The 23,184-nt window shown below is 34.5% G+C and overlaps 1 protein-coding gene across 4 annotated transcripts in view; it reads left to right on the forward strand.

The window, feature by feature from the left end:
- Positions 1 to 23,184, forward strand: part of LOC131506708 (disintegrin and metalloproteinase domain-containing protein 18-like) — a 136,721-nt gene that overhangs the window by 73,102 nt on the left and 40,435 nt on the right. For 3 of the 4 annotated variants that reach the window (XM_058720596.1, XM_058720595.1, XM_058720594.1), the window contains one exon: positions 5,928 to 6,117. The exons of the other annotated variant lie outside the window; for it this stretch is intronic. In XM_058720596.1, coding sequence (XP_058576579.1) covers positions 5,928 to 6,117 — 190 coding nt within the window. The remainder of the gene's footprint in view (positions 1 to 5,927; positions 6,118 to 23,184) is intronic. 4 annotated transcript variants of the gene reach the window in all.

A 23,184-nucleotide genomic window follows, 5' to 3' on the forward strand; every position in this document is an offset into this window, starting at 1 on the left:
AGGAAAGAATGTCCAATGGAAGACAGTCTTTTCAAATGGTGTTAAGAAAACTTGACAGCAACATGCAGAAGAATGAAACTGGACCACTTTCTTACACCATACACAAAAATAAATTCAAAATGGATGAATCACCTAAATGTGAGAATGGTAACCATCAAAATCCTAGGCACAGGAAGCAACCCTTTTGACCTCAGCTATAGCAACTTTTTACTAGACACATCACTGAAGGCAAGGGAAACAAAAGCAAACACAAACTATTGGGACTTCCTCAAGATAAATAGCTGTGTACAGTGAAGAAAACAATCAACAAAACCAAAAGGCATCCTCAGAATGGGAGAATATATTTTGGAATGGCCTATCTGATAAAGGGTTAGTATCCAAAATCTATGAAAAACTTATCAAATTCAACACCCAAAAAACAAATAACCCAGTTAAGAAATGGGCAGAAGACATGAATAGACACTTTTCCAAAGAAGACATCCAAATGGCTAGAAGCCACATGAAAAGATGCTCAACAACACTCATTATCAGGGAAATACAAATCAAAATCATGATGAGATGCTATCTCAGTGCTATCAGAATGGCTAAAATTAACAACACAAGAAAGCACATATATTTGCAAGGATGCAGAGAAAGGGGAATCCTCTTGCACCATTGATGGGAATGCAAACTGGTGCAGCCACTCTGGAGAACAGTATGAAAGTTCCTCAAGAGCTAAAAATAGAACTAGTCTAAGATCCAGCAATTACACTACTGATTCAAAGGGGTACATGCACCTCAATATTTATAGCATCAGTTCAACAATAGCCAAACTATGGAGAGAACCCAAATGTCCCTCAATGGATAAATGGGTAAAGAAGATGTGGTATATATATATATATATATATATATATATATATATATATATATGAGGATTATATATATATAATAGGATTATATATATATATAATAGGATTATATATATATATATAATAGGATTATATAGATAGATAGATAGATAGATAGATAGATAGATAGATAATACGATATTACTCAGCCTTCAAAAAGAATGAAATCTTGCCATTTGCAATGACATGGATGGAGCATAATGTATTATGCTAAGTGAAATAAGTCAACCAGAGAAAGAGGAATACCATATGATTTAATTCATATGTGGAATTTAAGAAACAAAACAGATGAACATATGGGTATTGGGGTGAAGAGAAGAGAAGGAAACAAACAACAAGAAACTCTAAATGATAGTGAACAAACTATGGATTGACAGAGGGAGGTGGAAGGGAAATGGGCTAGATGGGTAATGTGTACTAAGGAGTACACTTGTCATGATGAGCACTGGATGTTGTATGTAAGTGATGAATCACTGAATTCTACTCCTGATACCAATATTGCACTGTATGTTAACTAACTAAAATTTAATTTAAAAAAGTTAAAAAGAAAAGAACAAGAACTGCCATATGACTATAGTTAATAATTCAAATTGCATATTTGAAAGTTGCTAATAGACTAACTCTTAAAAGTCCTCATGACAAGGGAAAAAATTGTAACTGGGTATGGTGACAGATGTTATTATGGTGATCATTTGGCAGTGCATACAAATATCTAATCATTAAGCTGTACACCTGAATCTAACGTTATATGTCAATTATTCCTCAATAAAGACAGAACAAAAACAAACAAAAAACTACAGTGATCAAGAGTTGGCATAAAATATTGTCATAAAAACAAGCAAATATTAATGGAACAGAATATACAGTCTAAAAATAAGCACATGCAGACACAATCAATTAATTTTTGACAAAAAGACCAAGATTATACAATGGTAAATGATAGTCTCTTCAATAAATCATGTTTGAAATATGAGATTGCTACAGGGAAAGAAATAAAACTGACATCTATCTCACACCATAAACAAAAGTCAACTAAAGTACACTTGAATGTGACATCTCAAACTGTAAAATTCCTAGAGGAAAATGGACACAATAATTTCCTTGACAGTGGTCTTGGTAATGATTTTTTACTGTCACTGAAAGCAAAGGCAGCAAAGGAAAAATTATACGAGTAGAAGTACAACAAAACTAAAAGGCCTCAAGTTAGCAAATGAAACCATCCACAAAATGAAAATACAAGCTATGGAATGGGAAACCATTCCAAGCCAAATATCAATAAGTGGTATTATCTAAAATACACAAGAAATCTTACAACTCAATAGCAAGAAAATATTTTTTTAGTGGACTTGAACAGACATTTTTCCAAGGGTCATATTCACATGGCCAAAAGGTATATGAGAAGGTGCTCAGCATCATGAATCATCAAGGAAATGCATATCAAAACCATAAGATACCAAATCATATCTGTTAGGGTGGCTATTATAAAAAGATAATAGATAACAAATGCTGGCAAAGATGTGGAGAAAAGGGAGCCCTCATATAGTGTTTATGGCAATGTAAACTGGTACAGCCAGTATGAAAAATAGTTTGGAGTTTCCTCAGGAAATTAAAAATAGCTGAATAGCCAAAAGAAATTAGATCAGTATCTTGAGGATATTTAATTATAGCACTATTCACAACAAGCAAGATATGAAAACAATCTACATGTCCAGCAATAGATAAATGGATCAAAAAAGTGCTATGTATCCAATGGAATATGTTAAGCTTTAAAAAAGAAAAAAATCCTGTCATTTGTGGCAACTTGGATGAACCTGGCCAGCTCTATGCTGAGTGACATGAGCCAGACAAAGAAAGACACATACTAAACCGTATCACTTATTTGTGGAATAAGAAAAAAGTTAAACTCATAAAAACAGAGAGTATAAAAATAGTTGCAAGTGAGAAATACAGAAATGTTAGTAAAAGGGTACCAAGTTTTCAGTTTTAAGATGAATAAAGGTCCAAGTTTCTAATGTAATATGGTGACCACAGTTAATAACATTGTATTGTATAATTGAAATTTGCTAAGAGAGTAGAACTTAAATGTTCTCAGATACATTCAAAAAGGATAAACATATGAAATGATGAATGCGCTAATTAAGTCAATGGGGAGAATTCTTTCACAATATGTACACATATCAAATCACCACTTTGCACACTTTAACTGTCTTACAATTTTATTAGTCAATTATACCCCCAATAAAACTGAAAAAGTATAGCAACATAAATAAGTCTGGAGACATACTACACAACATAGTTACTATAACTAAAAATATGGTATTGTATACTTAACATTTGCTAAGTAGTAGTACATATAATAAGCATTCTTGCCACAAAATATTTTAAAATAATATAATAAATTATTTATATTATTATTAATATTATTATTATATACATAGGCAGGAGGAGACTTTAGGAAGTGGTGGATATGTTTATGTCCTTGATGGTGCTGATGGACTCATTGAGTATGTGCTTATCCCCAAATTCATCACGTTGGGTACATTAAATATGTATAGCTTGGTAGGTGTTAATTATAACTTAAAGTGGCTTAAAAATTTTTACGGATCCAAATTCAAGAACATATATGAAAAGAGAAAATATAAAAAACATTAAGATAGGGTCATGTGATCCAAGGAGAAGCAGGATTTTCCTTAATCTCCAAAGACGCAATTAGAAAGAAACGTGAAATCCTTTGGTAAGCACCACACTCAGCATACTTATAAAAAGACTTGGTTCCATTATGAAGATTATAAGTATCTGAAGAAAGTGTCTAGTTGGGTGGGACTAGGATAGTATCCACCACTTTGCATCCACATGAGTTTACTATAGAATAAGTATTGTTGGGGAACAAGAAGCCGGAGGCACCGTAAGAATATTCGGAAGGAAAGGGACGGAGCAGCAAGGAAGTGAAAGCAGTTCCATTCCCAGGTGGAAAGCCACTGGGACTGCATGTTCTCTCCAGAAGGACATAAAACAGGCACCAAGCCAGGGATAAGAATGTTTTATCTGGTGCAGACGTACTCATGACCCAGTATGGAATACACTGCAGGTACACGACCTGTCAAGATGACAAATACTATCTTGTATGTGCTTGCTGTTATCAGACAAATTGCAAAAATAAAAGAGGCTTGAGCCAGGAGACCAGTGATTCGCCTCCTGGAGAGTCTTAGCCCCCTGCTTTGTAAGTCTCTCTACCACGCAACTTTAGGCCCTGTCTCTCTTCAAAGTATGACATGTAGAAGATGCAGAATTAAAAGACTATGTCTGGGATCACAAAGTGAATACTGATGAGGGGAGATCTCAGAAGGAGACCCCGTATAATCTCTAAAAGACAAGATATTATGAGTCACACCATGTTAAATACCATTACAGAGCAGGAGTGATCAGGCTGAGTTACACCACAGAGGATGCCGACAAAAATAGGAGGTGGTGGTAAACAGTCATGCTTAAATCTCTTTCCCTGTTGACAAGAAGGCATGTTGGCTGCACTTCATCTAAGTAAGATTATTTGTGAAAATATGAACAAAAAAGGTGGAAGAAACTGTGAAACTCTAGCAAGCATCACTTATCCATATTTCATCTGAAATTATAATACATATATTTTCCTGAAATAAAATCACTAGATGAGACTGGAATTCATTAGCACAATTCATCTGTGCTAAGACAACTGTGATTCCTTTCCAGAAAAGAAGAGCCTGTTAGTTCCAAGAATTCAGCCATAAATGCAAATTTTGAAAGAATAGATTGTGGAGGAAGTGTCTGTACTCAATGGCCAAACTAGAAAGAGACCTACTATGTGCAAAGCTGGTTTAAGATATATTCCATGGAAAGACAGTGGAACCACAATCAAAAGAAGTATCTACATCTAAGATAGACACATTAGGCTGGAAAGGAGAAAAGCTTGAAAAGAGATTTAGATTTTGGCTCTCAACTTCACTTGAATCTTCACCTCGTACCATGAAACTAATCCCTGTTATATTAAAGAACCCAACATGGTCTTTCAGGAAAAATGAATAAAATTTTCTAAGGGAACACTTTTGAAGAAGTATTAATGGCATGCTTGGCAAGATTATATCAAAGTTAAGAATAGTTGTTTCCATTGAAAATGAGAAATGATAGATTTGAGTGATTCCAAGAGTAAGAAGTGACATAGATTACTTTTTAGGGCATAGTCTAGGGATATTGTAAGTCTTAGAGAAGCCAGTATTCTATTCAGGGATAGGTTACTCTCCAGGAGGCAAAGCACTGGTCTCATGGCTCAAGCCTCTTTTATTTTTGCAGTTTTTCTGATAACAGCAAGCACATACAACGTAGTATTTGGCATCTTGACAGGTCGTACACCTGCAGTGTATTCCATACTGGGTCATGAGTACGTCTGGCTAAATAAACTGTTCATGGGATAATGTTTGGAATGCTTGTGGCACAAAGGGGATCTCAAAGTTCCTTAATTCTCAAGAGAGAAGTCCAGAACTACTGGAAGGATTAGCATGAAGAGTCTGTATACCATAGAGATGTATTGACTAAGGTTCATACCAGGGATGATGGAAATAAACAGAAGGGGTTCAAAAGATACATACATAGAGTTAATAAATGCAATCAGCTGCTTTCAGGAAATGTTGGGTAACCAATGACCCGACTGGCTAAGCTATATCAAAGTGGAGGCAGGTGATGAATTTTCCTAAAGAATATGGTAAAATATGATAAGTGCTCTAGGTCAACTGGAGGCTAGACAAAAAGTTGAGTTCTGAAATAGGAAATGAAGTCATGACTGCAAATTTGTGTTCAGCATACAGTATTCAATTTGGTTCCAGTGCTAATCAATAAGATTGCATTCAGTTGGTGGGCACCAAAGGATAATGTTACTTGTCATTTTTTTCTGGCAAATTTTTATACCATCAATTAAATAATATTTATGTTGTCAATCATGTAATACAATATTTATTTGGAACATGGTATCATTAAAAGACAAAATGATAAGGAATTTTCTGCTTTTCATTTCAGGGATGTTCTCTGTGGAAAATTAGCTTGTGTTTGGCCACATAGGAATACTTATAAAAATGATGTTCAGTCTGCAGTTTATTCATACATTCAAGGGCATGTATGCATATCTATAGCCACTGGGTCATCAGTGAAATCAGATGAAAGAGATTATTCCTATATTGCTGATGGCACTGTTTGTGGGGCACAAATGGTAACAAAATATGTTCATTTCTATTTAGCTGTGCTAAATTACATAATTATCAAATACTATATTCCATGATTACTATCACAGTATATTGAATGGATTTGAACCTGGTGCTGCAACTTACTTCCCATACAATATTGAAAAGATAATTAAACTAGGCCTTGGTTATCCAATAACTTTGCTTTTTGGAAGTTACAACTTGTCATTGATCCTTATATGAAAAAATATATATGTAAGCACAACATTCCACTAAACTGACAGGTGATTTTTTTTACTATATCTCTGAATTCTAGCAACTTTTAGTCATAAAATTCTGAGTTTTCAATGTTTCCTGCTAAACCATCTTTTTACATGTATGGTCAAAGTATAAATACGAGAAGTTTGAAAGAACCAAATTAAGTCTATACCAGGGAAGCATAGTTATAGTGGTGTACAAGTTTCTGTCCATACGCATATATACATACATATGAGCATTTGTACTCATATAGTCATAAAATAAAGGGAGAACAAAAATGGCTCAGAGGCTATTAGTCAATTTGGAAATACAAGTGCACACATTCCAGAAAATATAAGGCAACTAAGATTTAAAGCAGCAATTATGCATCAGTGTGCTACATGTAAATAACAAACTTACTTGCTTAATTAAAAATAAAATGAAACCTTGAAAAGGTGAATCAATTAGCCAATTCTTTTTTTTTATTTTATGCTTTATGTTCATTTATTTTTATTGAGGTATATTTGACATAAATTTTTTATTAGTTTCAGGTGTACAACATAATTAGACATTGTACACATTGTGAACTAATCACCACAATAAGTCTAGTTATCATCTGTCACCTACAGTGTTAATACATTTTTTACTATATATCTCATGCTGTGTATTATATCCCTAAGACTTATTTCATACCTCTATGCTTGTACTTTTTAATCTCCTTCATCTCTTTTGCTCTACTCAATCCCTTCTCCTCTGACAATGACCAATCTGTTCTGTGACTGTCTGAGTTTTATTTTGATTGTTTCGGGTTTTTTGTTTTGTTTTGTTTTGTTTTTAGTTGTTGTTGTTGTTGTTGTTGTTGTTTTTAGATTCCATATACAGATGAAATCATATGGTATTTGTCTTTCTATCTCTGAATTATTTCACTTGCATGATACCCTTAACTTTCATCCATGTTATCACAAATATCAAGATTTCCTTCTTTTTTTGTGGTTAACTAGTATTTCATTGTATATATATATATATATATATATATATATATATATATACCACATCTTGTTTATCCACTCATTTATGGTAGGACATTTTGGTTGCTTCCATATCTTGGGTATTGTTAATAATGCTGCAGTGAACAGAAGGCTGCACATATCTTTTTGAATTAAAGTTTTTTATTTTCTTCAGATAGATATCCAGTAGTGGAATTTTTTAATATTCTATTTTTTAATATTTTGAGGAAACTCCATACTATTTTTCATAAGGGATACACCAATTTATATTCCCAACAGTGCACAAGATATCCCTTTTCCCCACAGCTTCACCAGCACTCGTTATTTCTTGTCTTTTTTATTCTAGCCATTCTGACAATTGTAAGGTGATGCCTCATTGTAGTCTTGATTTGTATTTCTCTGATGAGTAGTGATGTTGAGCCTCTTTTCATGTCCCCTTTGGCTATCTGTATATCTTTTTTGGAAAAATGTCTTCAATCCTTTGTTCATTCTTTAATTGGATTGTTTTTATGTTATTGAGTTGCATGAATTCTTTATATATTTTGGGTATGAGCCCTTTATTGTATATATGATTTGAAAATATGTTTTTACAATAGGTTGCATTTTTGTTTTCACTGTGCAAAACCTTTTTAGTTTTATGTAGTCCCATGTTCATTTTTACTTTTCTTTCTCTTTCCTTTGATGTCAGATTCCAAATAAAATCTTTAAGACTGTGTCAAGGAGCTTACTACCTATGTTTCCTTCTAGAAATTTTATGGTTTCAAATATTACATTCAAGTCTTTAGTATATTTTGGTTTAATCCTTATGCATGTTAAGATGGCAGTCCAGTTTTATTCTTTTTCATGTAGCTGTCCAGTTTTCCCAATATCTTCTTGAAGACACTGTACTTTCCTATTTTATATTTTTGTCTCCTTTGTAAATTAATTGACAACATATACCCGGTTGTATTTCTGAGCTCCCTATGCTGTTCCATTGGTTTATACGCCTATTTTGATTCCAGTACCACACTGTTTTAGTTGTGGTAGCTCTTTAGTCTAGTTTGAAAATAGAAAACGTGGTATCTCCAGCCTTGTCCTTCTTTTTTAGAATTGCTTTGTCTGTTCAGTGTCATTTGTGGTTCCATACAAATTTTAGAGTTGTTTTTGTTTCCATTTTGGTGATGAATGCCTTTGGAGTTTTGATAGGGATTGAATTTAATCTACAGATTGCTTTGGGCAGTATTGATATTTTAACAATATTAATTATTCTACTGCATGAGCCCTGAATATCTTTCCATTTATTTGTGTCTTCAATTTCATTTATCAATGAAACTGTAGTTTTTAATGTATATGACTTTCACCTCCTTGGTTAAATTTATCCCTAGGTATTTTATTCTTTCTGATGCAATTGTCAATGGGATTTTTAAATTTCTTTTTCCGATAGTTGCATGTAGAAATGCAACAGGTTTTTTATGTTTTTTTTTTTATCCAGTAACCTTACTGAATTCCTTTATTAGTTCTAACAGTTTTGTAGTGGAGTCTTTAGGATTTTCTATATATAATATCATGTCATCTACAAATAGTTTTACTTCTTCTTTTCCACTTTGAATGTCTTTTGTTTTTTGTTATCTAATTGCCGTGGCTAGGACTTCCAAAACTGTGTTGACTGAAAGTGGGGAGAGTGTGCATTCTTGTCTTGTTCTTGATCTTAGAGGTAAAACTTTCAGCTTTTCATCATTGAGTGTATTAGCTGCAGGTTTGTAATATATGAAATTTATTAAGTTGAAGTATGTACCATCTATAGATACTCTGTTGGGAGTTTTATTTATCATAAATGAATGATGAATTTTATCCAATTCTTTTTCTGCATCTATTAAGATGATTATATTATTTTTCTTTTGTTAATTTGGTATATCATGCTAACTGATTTGCTGATGGTGAACCATCCCTACATCACTGCAATAAATCCCACTTTGATCATGTTATATAATCCTTTTAATGTTTTGTTGAATTCAGTTTGCCAACATTTTATTGAGGATTTTTGCATCTATGTTCATCAGGGCTATTGACCCACAAATTTCTTTTCTTGTGTTTGTCGGGTTTTAGGATCAGGATAATTTTGGCCTTATCAACTGAATTTGGAAGTGTTTCCTATACAATTTTGGAAGAGTTTGAAAAGGATAGGTATTAAATCTTCTTTGAATGTTTGGTAGAATTTACCAGTGAAGATGTTTGGTCCTGAACTTCTGTTTGCTGATGGTATTTTTTTTTTTAACTGAACAAATTTCTTACTTGTAATTGATACTCAGATTTTCTATTTATTTATGATTCACTGTTGACAGATTATAAGTGTCTAAGAATTTATACATTTTCTCTAGGCTGTCCAATATATTGGTGTAAAATTGGTCCTAGTAGTCTCTTATGATACTTTGTATTTCTGTGATAGGAGTTGTAACTTCTCTTTCATATCTGATTTCATCTACACAAGAATGCTCTTTTTTTCTTGGTGAGTCTAACTAAATATTAGCCAATTTTGTTTATCTTTCCAAAGAACTAGCTCTTAGTTTGATTAATATTTTCTATTGCCATTTTAGTCTCTAGCTCATTTATTTCAGCTCTGATCTCTATTATTTCCTTCCTTCTACTAACTTCAGCCTTCATTTGTTCTTCTTTTTCTAGTTCCTTTATGTGTAAAGCTAAATTGTTTGAGATTTCTCTTGTTTCTTATGGTAGCCTGTATTGCTATAAACTTCCCTCTTATAACTGTTTTTGCACCATCCCATACATTTTGGTAAGCAGTATTTCTGTAATTATTTGTTTATTGGGATTTTTAAAATTTTAAAGTATCATGTTGTTTAATCTCCATGTATTTGTGTTTTTTTCCAGTTTTCTTCTTGTGATTGATTTCTGGTTTCATACCATTATGGTCAGAACAGATGCTTAATATGATTTCAATCTTCTTGACTTTATTGAGTCTTATTTCATGGCATAACATGTGATCTATCCTAAAGAATATTGCATATGCACTTGAGAAAAATGTTTATTCTCCTTTTGGATGGAATATTCTCTATGTATCTATTAAGTCCATCTGGTCTATATAATGTTTAATGCTAAAGTTTCCTTTTTTATTCTTTGTCTTGATGATCTATTCATTGATTTTAGTGGGATGTTAAAATGTCATACTCTTATTGTATTTCTGTCAATTTCTCCTTTTAGTTCTATTAACACTTGCTTCATGTTTTTTTGGTGCATATTGGGTGCATATATGTTTATATGTCTTCTTGCTTGATTGACACTTTTATCATTATATAGTGTCTCTTTTTGTCTTTTAGTAGCCTTTGTTTAAAAGTCTATTTGTCTGTTAAGACTATACTTACATTGATGAGCACTGAGTAATATATGGTACTGTTGAATCACTATGTTGTACAAATGAAACTAATATAACACTGTATATTAACAACACTGGAATTAAAATTAAAAAATAACAAAAGTCTATTTGTCTGATATGAATGTAGCTATACCAACTTTCTTCTTGTTTCCATTTGCATGAGCTGTCTTTTTCTATTCCTTCATTTCAGTATGCATGTGTCCTTGCTTCTAAAGTTAGTGCCATATAGGCAATATATAGATGTGTTTTGTTATTTTATCCATTCAGCCACTCTCTGTTTTGATTAAATATTTAGTCCATTTACAAATAAAGTAAATATTGATGCATATGTGCTTATTTCCATTTTGTTCATTGTTTTCTGGCTGTTATTGTAGCTTGTGTCTTTTCTTCCTCTTTTCTTGCCTCTGTGTTTTGATGAATTTCTTAAGTGTTATGTTTACATTTCTTTCTCATTTTCTTTGTGTATTTACTATAAATTTTTGTCTTGTGGTAACCATGAGTTTTACATCTATCTTCCTATGTATAGCAGCTTAAATCTGAATACATTCCAAAACTCTAAATTTTGCTCCCCATATTTTATGTTTTTCTCTTTCAAATTTTTAATTAAATTCTAGTGAGTTGACATACAGTGAATGCAATAATGGTTTCGGGAGTAGAATTCAGTGATTTATCAATTACATACAACACTCAGTGTTCATCATAACAAGTGCCCTCCTTAATACCCATTACCCATCCAGCCCATCCCCAACCCACCTCCCTCCATCAACCCTCAGTTTATTCTATAACTTTAAGAGTCTCTCATAGTTTGTTTCCCTCTTTCTACCCCCCCATATGTTCATATGTTTTGTTACTTTATTTCCACATATGAGTGAAATTATTGGTATTTGTCTTTCTCTGACTTATTTCATTTAGCATAATATACTCTAGCTCCATCCATGTCATTACAAATGGCAAGATTTCATTCTTTTTGATGGCTGGGTAATATTCCATTATATATATACCACTTCGTTATCCATTCATCAGTTGATGGACATTTGGGATCTCTCCATAGCTTGGCTATTTTTGATAATGGTGCTATATGCGTTGAGGTGAATGTACCCTTTTCAATCTGTAATTTTTACCTTTGGGGCAAATACCTACAGTGCAGTTGCTGGATGGTAGGATAGTTCTATTTTTAACTTTTTGAGGAATCCCCATGCTGTTCTTCAGGATGACTACACCAAGTTGCATTCCCAAGAGTGCAAGAGGGTTCCCCTTTTTCTGTATCCTCACCAACACCTGTGGTTTCTTGTGTTGCCAATTTTAGCCATTTTGACAGGTGTGAGGTGATATCTCGTTGTGGTTTTCATTACTATTTCCCTAATGATGTGTGATGTTGAGCATCTTTTCTTGTGTCTGTTAGCCATTCGGATATCTTCTTTGGAGAAGTGTCTATTCATATCTTCATTTCTTGACTGGGGTATTAGTTTTTTGGGTGTTGAATTTGATAAGTTCTTTATAGGTTTTGGATACTAACCTTTGATCAGACATGTTCTTTGAAAATATCTTCTCCTTACTGTAAGCTGCATTTTAGCTTCGTTGATTGTTTCCTTTGCTATGGAGAAGCTTTTTATCTTGATGAAGTCAGTAGTTCACTTTCACTTTCATTTCCCTTGCCTCCTATGGCATGTCTAGTAAGAAATTGCTCTGGCTGAGGTCAAAGAGGTTGCTATCTGTGTTCTCTAAGGTTTTGATGGTTTCTTGTCTCACATTTAGGTCTTTTATCCCTTTTGAATTTATTTTTGTGTATGTTATAAGAAAATGGTCCAGTTTCATTCTTCTGCATGTTACCATCCAGTTTTCCCAACACCATTTGTTGAAGAGACTTTTTTTTTTCCATTGGATATTATTTCCTGCTTTGTCAAAGACCAGTTGACTGTATAGCTGTGGGTCGATTTATGAGTTTTCTATGCCATTACATTGATCTATATGTCTGCTTTTGTGCCAGTATAATACTGTCTTGATGACTACAGCTTTGTAATATAGGTTATAATCTGGAATTGTGATGCCTTCAGTTTTGTTTTTCTTTGGCTACTCAGAGTCTTTTGTGGTTCCATACAAATTTTAGAATTGTTTCTTCTGGTTATGCAAAAATGCTGGTGATATTTTGATAGGATTGCATTAAATGTGTAGATTGCTTTGAGTAGAAGAAACGTTTAACAATGTTTGTTCTTCCAATCCACGGGCATGGAATGCTTTTCTATTTCTTTGTATTCTCCTCAATTTATTTTATAACTGTTCTATAGTTTTTAGAGTACAAACCTTTCACCTCTTTGGTTACATTTTTTTTTCCTAGGTATCTAATTGTTTTGGTGTAATTGTAAGTGTGATCAATTCCTTGATTTCTTTTTCTGCTGCTTCATTATTGGTGTATAGAAATGCAATCAAATTCTGTACATTCATTTTATATCCTGGAATTCATATATTAGTTTAAGCAATTTTTTTGGGAAGGGTTTCTACATAGGGTGTTATATCATCTGTGAATACTGAAATTTTGACTTCTTCCTTGATAATTTGGATGCCTTTTATTTCTTTATTTCTTCTTGTTGTCTGATTGCTGAGGCTAAGACTTCCAGTACTATTTTAAATAGCAATGATGAAACTGGGCATCCTTGTCTGTGACTGACCTTAAGGCAAAGGCTCTAAGTTTTTCTCCACTGAGAATGATATTAGCTGCGGGTCTTTTATATTTGGCCTTTTTGATGTTGAGGTATGTTCCATCTATTCCTACTTGTTGAGCATTTTTGTCAAGCACAAATGCTGTATTTTGTATATATTTTATGTTTTTGATGTCACATTTTACATCTTCTTATTATATGTATCCCTTAACTAAGTATTGCAGCTTTAGTTAATTTTACTACTTTTATCTATTCAAATTCATAGTAGCTTTATTGACTACCCTTATTATATTTTTTTTTTTGCAGTGAGCTTTTTACTTCTGTATGTTTTCCTATTTCAGTTTAAATAATTCTCCTTAGCATTTCCTGCAAGGATGGTTTAGTAATGACAAACTCCTTTAGCTTTTGCTTGTCTTTAAAACTCTTTATCATTTCTTCAATTCTGAATGATAATCTTGATGGTTACAATACTTTTGGATGGAAGTTTTTTCCTTTCAGCACTTTGAATGTCATGCCACTTCCTTATGGCCTGAAAAATACATCTGCTGAGAAATCTGCTGACAGCTAATGAATGATGTTTTCTATGTACATAACAATTTGTTTTTCTCTTGCTGCTTTTAAGATTCTCCTCTTTACCGGGGCGCCTGGGTGACTCAGTCAGTTGAGTGTCCGACTTTGGTTCAGGTCATGATCTTGCAGTCAATGAGTTTGAGCCCCGTGTCAGGCTCTGTGCCACACGGGCTCAGCCTTCTTTGGATTCTGTGACACCCCCTCTCTCTGTCTCTCCCCCGCTCATACTCCGTTCTCTCTGTCTCTTAAAAATGAATAAAACTTTAAAAAAAAATTTTTAAAAGATTCTCCTCTTTACCTTTTGGCATTTTATTTTAGTTTTGTTGTTTGGTTTTTTTTTTTTTTTTAAGTTTTTATTTAAATTCCGGTTAACATACAGTGTAATATTAGTTTCAGGTGTTTGGTTTAGTGATTCAACACTTAGGTACAACACCCAGCGCTCATCACAAGTGCCCTCCTTAATCCTCATCACCTAACCCATCTTCTCACCTACCTCTCCTCTGATAACCATCAGTCTGTTCTCTGTAGTTAAACGTCTTTTTCTTGTTTTGCCTCTCTCTCTCTTTTTCCCCCTATGATCATCTGTTTTGTTTCTTAAAATTCCACATATGAATGAAATCGTATAGTATTTATCTTTCTCTGACTTATTTTAGCATAATACTCTCTAGCTATATCCACATTGTAGCAAATGACAAAATTTTATTCTTCTTGATGTCTGCATAATATTCAGTGGTATATACTTACCACATCTTTATTCATCTGTTGATGGACACATGGTCTGTTTCCATAGTTTGGCTATTGTAAATAATGCTGCTATAAACACTGGGGTGCATGTATCCCTTTGAATTAGTATTTTTATATTCTTTGGGTAAATACCTGGTAGTGCAATTGCTGTGTCATTTTAATTATGTACCTTGGTGTGGAGTGCTTTGGGTTCATCTTATTTGGAACTCTGTGAGCTTTCTGCACCTAGATTTCTGCTTCCTTCCCTGGTTGGGAAAAATTTCCATTGTTTCTGTCTCTTTGTCTCTCTGTTCTCTTTCTGGCCACCAATAATGCAACTGTTATTCTGTTTTATGTTGTTCCAAAGGTCTCTTTAGTTTGTTTGTTTTTTTTTTTTCATTTTTTAAAGTTCTTTTTTTTTTTTCTTTTTGCTGTTCTGTCTGGATGAGTTCCATTGCTTTGTCTCCCAGGTTGCTAATCCATTCTTCTGCTTCACCAAGTCTGCTATTAAAATCTCTTGTGAAATTTTTAGTTATTGTATGCGTCACTTGATGACTTTTTGTTGTTGGTGATGTACTTCTTATATTTTCTTTTTATTGACATTCTCACTATGCTCATCCATTCTTCTCCCAAGTTTAGTGAGCATTTGATGACCATTAATTTGAATCCCTTATCTGGTAGGTTACTTATCTTTATATCATTAAGGAGTCTTTTATTTTTTTCCTGTTCTTTATTTTAGGTCATAATTCTATATTTACTAATTTTGCTTAACTCTCTGTATTTGTTTCTGTGTGTTAAATATAAAATACTTACTTCTCTCAGTCTTTAAGGAGTGGCTTTGTGTAGGTGATAAACTTTCTTGTTCAACCTTACTCTAGCTCTTGATTATCTTTCAAACCTTTGTGATTATCTAACCACCTGATTTATTCTTGATTTGTTCTTATTTTTGAGGGTGTGCCAAGACCTCTCAGTATTCAGTGAGAGGAATCTCATTGAGTACGTAGTTTCAGGCTGATTGGAAACCAGACCCCTAGGTAAATGTGTAAAATATGAACATATATTCCGTCCTCTGGGATTGCAATTATAACCCCTGCTGGTGTCCAGTCCAGGAGATCTGGAAGTGTCCTTTGGGGGACATCTGCAAAAGTTGAGGTTGCAGATAAGTGCATATACTCTTTTCTGGGAGGTATCTTTGACCTATAGTGAGGTCCAGGGTGTGCACAAGGACGGTGTATCCTGCTTACATTTCCTGTGAGTGGTTCAGCCCTCTACATGTGGAGGAAATTTGAAGACTGTCCCTTAGCTTGAAGCTCCATACTTGTAAATAAGTCATTTCCACAGGAAGACTGGTATTGCATTTCAGTCTGTTTGTGTAGTAACCTGGGTGCAGTGACCAGTCAAGAACTGTATTTCCAATTGTCACATTCCCATGGAGCTTAGGAATGACAGCCTCCTTGGCCACCAGAGCCAGGTGGATCATAGGGGATTCCCTGTGTGGATTATCCATGCTTACTGGATTTATATATACAACTGGAGAGTATAGGAATTGGAGCATGTTTGCTGGCTTAAGAAATATACTGAGAATGTGTCTTAACTGCACATTTCTATGGGTCAGAATGCAGCTGAGGGTCCTTCTCTGTGTGTGTATGATGGCTTTAGTCTGGGAGTGGGAGAATTCCACAGCTCCTTGCTATCACCAGCCCCAGCCATAAAGCAGAGGAGTGTCACATTTGTCCATGCTCGCTGGCTTTATCTAGTGAACATGAGAAGGCCACAACTGTTCCTGTTCACCTGCCCCAGCCAACTAGAGGGGAATTACTGCAACTACACAACCAGACTTCAGTAAGCAGTAGGATAGAACTTGAATGCTGGCCCTTTCTGTCTTAGTAAGGTGGAGGGAAGGGGTGTATCTGAATTTCCCCCCTGGGCTAACAGGGTAGGTGCAGAGTGCAAAAATGGTACCTACCAGTGCTTCTGACTCAGGGAAAGTTTCAGTTGTCCCTTGCTCCTTCACCAGAGATTTTTAAATTAACATATGAATCTCTTTCGAATATACTCACAATGCTTTTCAAACTATTAGGAGATTGCTTGTTTGTTTGCTTCCTTGTTTTTGTTGGATTTTGGTTGAGTGAGACCATATGTAAATTCTTTAAAAAGTAAATCTTGGGTTTGTATAGAACTTTGTGTCCCTTGGACATCAGCCCCTTTGGTTTTCTAAGCCATACATTTTGGGGGCTCATGTTTCCAGTGCAGATCCCAAAGGTTGGGATGATTAATGTAGAGGCACCAACTCCTTGCTCCTCCAGGAGAAACACCAGACTGATGAAATCCTATTATGTGATGCCATGACAGGGCAGTTTTTGGTGAGATCACATCTCTGCCTTCCTACCCATTTTGATATGGTCTTTGTATCATTTGTTATGGAGAAGCAGTTCATCTAGTTTTCAAATCTTTTTCAGAGGTATGATCCATATGTCACTGTAGAGTTGGTGTCTCCATGAAAGGATGTGGTTTCAGGATATTCATATGCCACCATCTTACAGAAGTCCTAGCCAATTCTTCTTCCCTTGGGGAAAGTGCTTATTGTGATAGACAGTTTCCAAAATGTTTCCAATGATCCCACTTTCTGGTATTCATTCCTTTTTGTAATCTTCCTTTGTATTTGGGCTGGATATAGTGGCTTGCTTCTATGGCAAAAGTTATAGGATGTCACTCAGAAGATTAGGTTAAAAAAGAATGACTTCTGTTTTGCATGCACTCTCTCTCTCTCGCCTTCTCAGATTGCTTGCTTTGCTAAAACAAGCTACTATGATGAAGAAGCACACATGGAAAAGCAATCATGAGCCAGTGAAGCAGTAAGACCCTCAATTTAACAGCTCGCAGGAAATTGAATTCTTCCAAAAACCATATGAGCAAGCTATGAAGAGAATCCTTCCAAGTCAGACTTTCAGATGAGACAACAGCCCCAGATAATACCTTGATTATGGCTTTGTAAGAGACTGAAGAGGGAACCTAGCTAAGATATACCCGGATTCCTGAACTACAGAAACTCTGATATGATATATGTGTGTTGTTTAATGCTATTAATTCTGTGGATAATATGTTATACAGCAATATATAAATAATAGAGATTTTGGCACCTAGAAATATGGTGCAGTTGTCTCAAATAACTAAGAATGTAGTTGTGGCTGTATAAACAGGTAGTATGTGGGGGCCAGAAGAATTTTGAAAGCCATGATAGATGAAGCTCAAATTGCCTGAAATAGACATCTAGAACTCTCAACTTTGAGAAAATTGATGTTGAGGGCTCAAGAGGTAATGGGAATACATTATTCAAAACTGGAAAAGGAAGGACCCATTTTGTTAGGGGCAGAAAACCTAGCACATTTTCTTTTACAGTATGTGAAAAGCAGAACATGTACCTAATGAACTTGGTGATCTAGACTGGCTTCTTCTTGATGCTTGTAATAAAATACGAGAGGAAAGTAGTAAATTGAGATAATTGTTAAACAAAATGCAACCATGACTCAATTATTCTGAAAGTTCCCAACCTCTTCACACAGTAAAAAAATGCAAAATTAAATGATTTCCAAGAACTATCAGGAAAATGGAGCCAAAACTGAGACTATACAAACATAAGAGTTCAAAAACATCAAAGGATGTTTAGAAATTAAAGGTGTTCCCCTCAGATTCTGTAAAAAAAAGAAAAAATTGGCCTCCAAAAGCTTTAGAGTTTTGTCTTTCAGCCATATCAACAGAAGCCCAAGGTAAAGAAAAGCTTATTTTGAAGAGAGTTGTGAGTGTGGCTTTTGTGTAATGGAATGAACTCCAATGAGATTCACAAGTGGTCTGCACAGTTTTTGTGAAATATCACCAGACACACTGCCAGCAAGAATGATAGGGACAAAGAATAGTAAATAGTAAAGAGGATGTTGGACTTCTCAAATTCTAGTGGTTGGAAACAGGTTGAGACAGTTGCTCAGCTGTAAACACGTGCTACCTTTTATGAAAAAGAAAGGAATACTAAGACAACAAAACAAGATCTCAGAGGGCAGAATCAAGAGCCAAATATGATGATGCACACACCTTGAAACCTATTCAAGAAACTGCTATGGACTAGTGATTCCTTTTTATGTGCCATCTCCTTGCCCTTTTTGAATAGAAATATCTATACAAATTATCCTATGCCTGCCGTACTCTTGTATATTGGTGGTGTTGGGGACAGATAGTTCTAGTTTCACAAACTACAGATGGAAGAGCTGTACTCAGTGAAATATAGGCAGGAATCTAATCCACAGCTGGAGCTAATTCAGGTGAAGAAATAAGCTTTGATAGTGTTATAATGGATGAGAATTTGGAAACTTTGGGGATAAATGTAGTTTGCATGTGTAAAGTATATGTAACATTAGAACACAAAGGGTGGATGGTGTAATCTGCTTTTAAATTGTATCACAATGAACTCACTTTCTCTTACTCGTGATGAATGATTTTTTTAAATTAATTGTTTAATTTGATTCGCAGGTATTTTGTTGAGAATTTTTGGATCTGTTTTCATCAAGGATATTATCCTGTAGTTCTCATTTTTAGTAATGCCTTTATCTGGTATTGATGTAAGGATCATGTTGGCCTGTAAAGCCATCTGATCTGGACTTTTGTTTGTTGGGATTTTTCTTATGACTGACTTAATTTCTTTGCTGGTTATCGATCCATTCAAATGTTCTTTTTCTTCTGCTTCACTTTTCACAGTGGATTTATATCTAGGAACATATCCATTTCTTCTAGGTTGACCACTTTGTTGGTAGTGCTAGTAGTTGCAAGTAGTGTCTTGCAATTGTATTTCTTTGGTGCTGGTTGTTATTTGTCCTCTCTCATTTGTGAATTTATTTACTTGAGTTCTTTCTCTTTTTTTCTTGATAATTCTGGCTAGATGCTCATCAATTTTATTGATTTTTTCAAAGAACTAGTTCCTGGTTTTATTTTTTTGTTGTTGCTGTTGTTGTTGTTGTTTGTTGTTGTTGTTTGTCTGCTTGTTTCTGTATCATTCATTTCTGCTCTAATCTTTGTTATTTCCTTCCTTCTGCTGGTTTGAGGCCTCTTTTGTTGTTCTTTATCTAGCTCCTTCAGGTATAAGCTTAGGTTGTTTGAGATATTTCTTGCTTCTTGTGGTAGGCCTGTATTGCTATAAACTTCACTCTTAGAAATGTTTTTTCTGGGGGCGCCTGGGTAGCTCAGTTGGTTAAGCGTCTGACTTCGGCTCAGGTCATGATCTCACGGTTCATGAGTTTGAGCCCTGTGTCAGGCTGTGTGCTGACAGCTCAGAGCCTGGAACCTGCTTCAGATTCTTTGTCTCCCTTTCTCTCTCTCTGACCCTTCCCCACTCATGCTGTATCTGTCTCTCTCTCTCAAGAATAAAAACTAAAAAATTTAAAAAAAAATGCTTTTTCTACATCCTAGGTTTTGGGATGTGGTGTTTTCATTCTCATTTGCTTCCATGTACATTTTAATTTCTTCTTTGATTTCCTGGTTGATTAATTCATTGTTTAGTAGCATGTGATTTCACTTCCATATATTTGTATTCTTTCCAAATTTTTTCTTGTGATTGACTTCTACTTTCATAGCTTTGTGGTTAGAGAAGATGCAGGGTATGACTTTGACCTTCTTGAATTTGTTGAAGTTTGTTTTGTGGGCTAATACAAACTTCTATTTGTATGTGATCTATTCTGGAGAATGTTCCATTTGTGCTTGAAAAGAATGTGTATTCTGCTGTTTCAAGATAGAATGTTCTGAATATATATGTTGAATTGATGTAGTCCAGTGCATCATTCAAAGCCATTGTTTCCTTGTTTTTCTATTTGCATGCTATGTCCATCAGCGTAAGTGGGGTGCAAAAGTCCCCTACTATTATTGTATTATTATAGATTAGTTCCCTTATGTTTGTTATTAAGTTTTATGTATATGCTTTTATGTTGGGTGCATATTTTCCATTGTTATATCTTCTTGTTGGATTGTATGCTTTATTATTATATAGTGTCCTTCCTTGTCTCTTGTTACAGTCTTTGATTTAATGTCTATGTTTTCCAATATAAATATTGCTACTTTGGCTTTTTTTTTCCTGACATTTGTTTGCATGATAGATGTTTTTTCATCTTCTCACTTTCTATCTGTAGATGTCTTTAGATCTCAAATATATCTCTTGGGGTGCCTGGGAGGCTCAGTCAGGTAAGCATCTAACTTCTGCTTAGGTCATGATCTCGTGGTTCACGAGTTAGAGCCCGGTGTTGGGCTCTGTGTGGACAGCTCCAAGCCTGAAGCCTGTTTTGGATTCTGTGTCTCCCTCTCTCTCTGCCCCTCCCGTACTCATTCTCCCTCTCTCCCTCTCTCTCTCTCTCTCAAAAATAAATAAAAACATTTTAAAAATAAAACAAAATATATGTCTTGTAAGAAGCATATAGATGTGTGTTCTTTTTTTAATCCATTCTGTCACTGTATGTCTTTTGATTAGAGGGTTTAGTCCATTAACATTCATATTAATTATTGGTAAATATGTTTATTGCTATTTTATTACTTGTTTTGTGGTTGTTTCTGAAGATTTTCTCTGATGTTTTTTGTCTTTCATGTTTTGCTGACTTTCTTTAGTGATATATTTGGATTTATTTCTCTTTATTCTTTATTTGTTAGTGGCTTTTGATACATGGTTACCATTAGGTTTGTATATAACTTCTTCTGCACATAGCAGTCTATATTAAGTTGATTGTTAAGTTTGAACCCATTCGTTTCTCCTGACTCCTTCTTGTTTTAGGTATATGTTATTATATTTTATATTCTTTTTTTATGCATGAGTTCCTTCACTTATTTTTTATAAAAATTTTCATTTTTACTGATTTTGTGTTTCCTACCTCTATACTGTCACTTTGGTCTCTCCTTTCCATTTAAAGAATCCCCTTTTCTTGCAGAGCTGGTTTTGTGGTCATGAACTACTTTAGTTTCTGTTTGTCTGGGAAACTCTTTACCTCTCCTTCTATTCTGAATGACAGCCTTGTTGTATAAAGTGTTCTTGGCTGCAGATTTTTCCCATTCAGCACTTTGAATATAAAATGCCACAACCTTCTGACTTGCAAAATTTCTGTTGAAAACTCTGCTAGTTTTATGGGTTTTCCCTTATAATTTACTAATTTCTTTAGCCTTGCTGCTTTTAAATTTTTTTCTTTGTCATCATATTTTGCAAATTTAGTTACAATATGTCTTCGTGTGGGTCTGCTTTTGTTAAATCTGATGGGTGTTCTCTGTGCTTCCTGGATCTGGATATCTGTTTCCTTCCTCAGATTAGGGGAAGTTTTCAGCTATTATTTCTTCAAATAAATTTCTTCAAATAAATGTTTATTTGTGCCTTTTGCCCATTTTTAATTTGGTGTTGATTTTCGTTGTTGTTCTTGAGTTTAAGGAATCCTTAATATATACTTGTATACCAATCCTTAATATAAACTCTGGATATTAATCTCTTACCAGATGATGATTTTTTAATATTTCCTTCCATTCCGTGGGTGCCTTTTCAGTCTCTTGATAATGTCGTTTGCAGACAAAAGTCCTTTTAATTTTGATTAAGCCCAGTATATCTGTTTTCTTGTTTGTTCCCTGTTGTTTGGGTATCACATCCAAAATCATGTTTCCAAATTAATGTTATGAAGATTTTCCCTGTGTCTCCTCAGAGTATTATCATTTAGTTCTTTAGGTCTTCAATACATCTTGAGTTAGTTGTGGCAGATGGTATAAGGGTCTAATTTCATTCTTTTGCATGTGGATATCCAATATCCCAGAGTCATTTGTTGAAAACATTGTCCTTTGTCATTGAAAGGACTTGGCAGACTTCTTGAAAATTATTTGACCATAGGGGCGCCTGGGTGGCGCAGTCGGTTAAGCGTCCGACTTCAGCCAGGTCACGATCTCGAGGTCTGTGAGTTCGAGCCCCGCGTCAGGCTCTGGGCTGATGGCTCGGAGCCTGGAGCCTGTTTCCAATTCTGTGTCTCCCTCTCTCTCTGCCCCTTCCCCGTTCATGCTCTGTCTCTCTCTGTCCCAAAAATAAATAAAAAACGTTGAAAAAAAAATTAAAAAAAAAAGAAAATTATTTGACCATATATGAGAGGATTTATTTCTTAACTGTCTAATATATTCCATTCATCAGTAATGCCTGAATTTACTCCATGACCACATTGTTTTAGTTGCTGTAGCTTTGTAGAAAGTTTTGATCTCAAGAAGCATGAGTTATCCCACTTTGTCTTTCTGTAAGTCTCTTTTGGCAATTTGAAGTCCCTTGAAATTGTTTTAGGATGGATTATTTATTTCTGAAAAAGTGTCATTAGAATTTTAACAGAGACTACATTGAATTTGTAAATTGTTTTGGATAGCATTAACATCTTAACAGTATTATGTATTTCAGTCCATGAACGGGTATGAATGGGTATCTTTCCATTTCTTTAGGCCTTCTTTAATTTTTTTCAGCCTTTCTTGGTAGTTTTCAGCATACAAATCATTTATCAT

Source organism: Neofelis nebulosa, chromosome 3, assembly GCF_028018385.1.
Source record: "Neofelis nebulosa isolate mNeoNeb1 chromosome 3, mNeoNeb1.pri, whole genome shotgun sequence".
Lineage (NCBI taxonomy): Eukaryota > Metazoa > Chordata > Mammalia > Carnivora > Felidae > Neofelis > Neofelis nebulosa.